The sequence below is a fragment of the Emiliania huxleyi genome (genome assembly GCF_000372725.1).
Source record: "Emiliania huxleyi CCMP1516 unplaced genomic scaffold EMIHUscaffold_306, whole genome shotgun sequence".
NCBI lineage: Eukaryota > Haptophyta > Isochrysidales > Noelaerhabdaceae > Emiliania > Emiliania huxleyi.
Window position 1 is genome coordinate 13009 of NW_005199722.1, and position 830 is coordinate 13838.

The following is an 830-nucleotide window of genomic DNA, read 5'->3' on the forward strand; positions in this document are numbered from 1 at the left end:
AGAGATAGCTCCGTATAGCTCGTTAACCTCAGGTGGACACCGAGGCGCTCGAGGCGTTCGACTCGTCCTCCATCTGCTCCGCCGAGTCGATGCAGTCTGACTCGACGCACTCCTCCGTCCCCTCCGTCCTCTCCGCCGCCGCCACCGCGCCCCTCCCCGCCGCGGCACCCCTCTACTCCGCCGCCTCCTCCTCCGCTGGGCCAGCCTCTGTGGTCGGCAAGCCTAGATGCGGACGACGCTCCCCGCTCCTCCCCGCTCCTCCCCGCTCCTCCCCGCTCCTCCCCGCTCCTCCCCGCTCCTCCCCGCTCCTCCCCGCTCCTCCCCGCATCTCGACTACTTGCGAGCCTGGATGCATCTCTGCGCACCTCGCTTGGAGCGGTCTCGCCTTGAGCGGTGCCACTTTGGGACTCGCCGTCTTCTGGCGCGTCGGCCGCTCTGCCGCGTCTCTTCAAAGACGTGGCCGCGTCGAGGCCTTGCCGCCGTGTCACACCCGCCATCACCGCGCCTCCTCTTCCGCCCTCCGCCTCAGGTTGGCGTCTCGATCCCGACTGCCGAGGAGCTGCGCAAGGCGCGGCGGCGCGAGGCGAACCGGAACGCGTCGTCAAAGTACCGCTCAAAGCGGACGGCCACGCTCTCGGCGCGCGGGCACGGAGAGCACAGAGGGCGCAGAGAGGGGGGGGGGGGGGGAGGAAAAAAAAAAAAAAGCCCGCCCTGCTGATGCCGACCCCCACCCCCAACTGGCCCTCGCCCGCCCTTTACCCCGAGGGGCTCATGGAGGAAATTTTGGGCCTGGGCTCGCAGTTCGGGGCCAAGAAGTCCGAGGGCGCTCC

The 830-nt window shown here is 69.4% G+C and overlaps 1 protein-coding gene across 1 annotated transcript in view; it reads left to right on the plus strand.

Moving 5' to 3' along the window:
• The window catches only part of EMIHUDRAFT_240303 (hypothetical protein), a gene marked incomplete at both ends in the record, with an annotated part of 3517 nt that extends 3417 nt beyond the window's left edge, over window positions 1-100 (plus strand). Inside the window, one exon of the mRNA XM_005774815.1 lies at window positions 87-100. Within this exon, the coding sequence (XP_005774872.1) occupies window positions 87-100 (14 nt within the window). The remainder of the gene's footprint in view (window positions 1-86) is intronic.
• Between the last annotated feature and the right edge of the window lie 730 nt (window positions 101-830).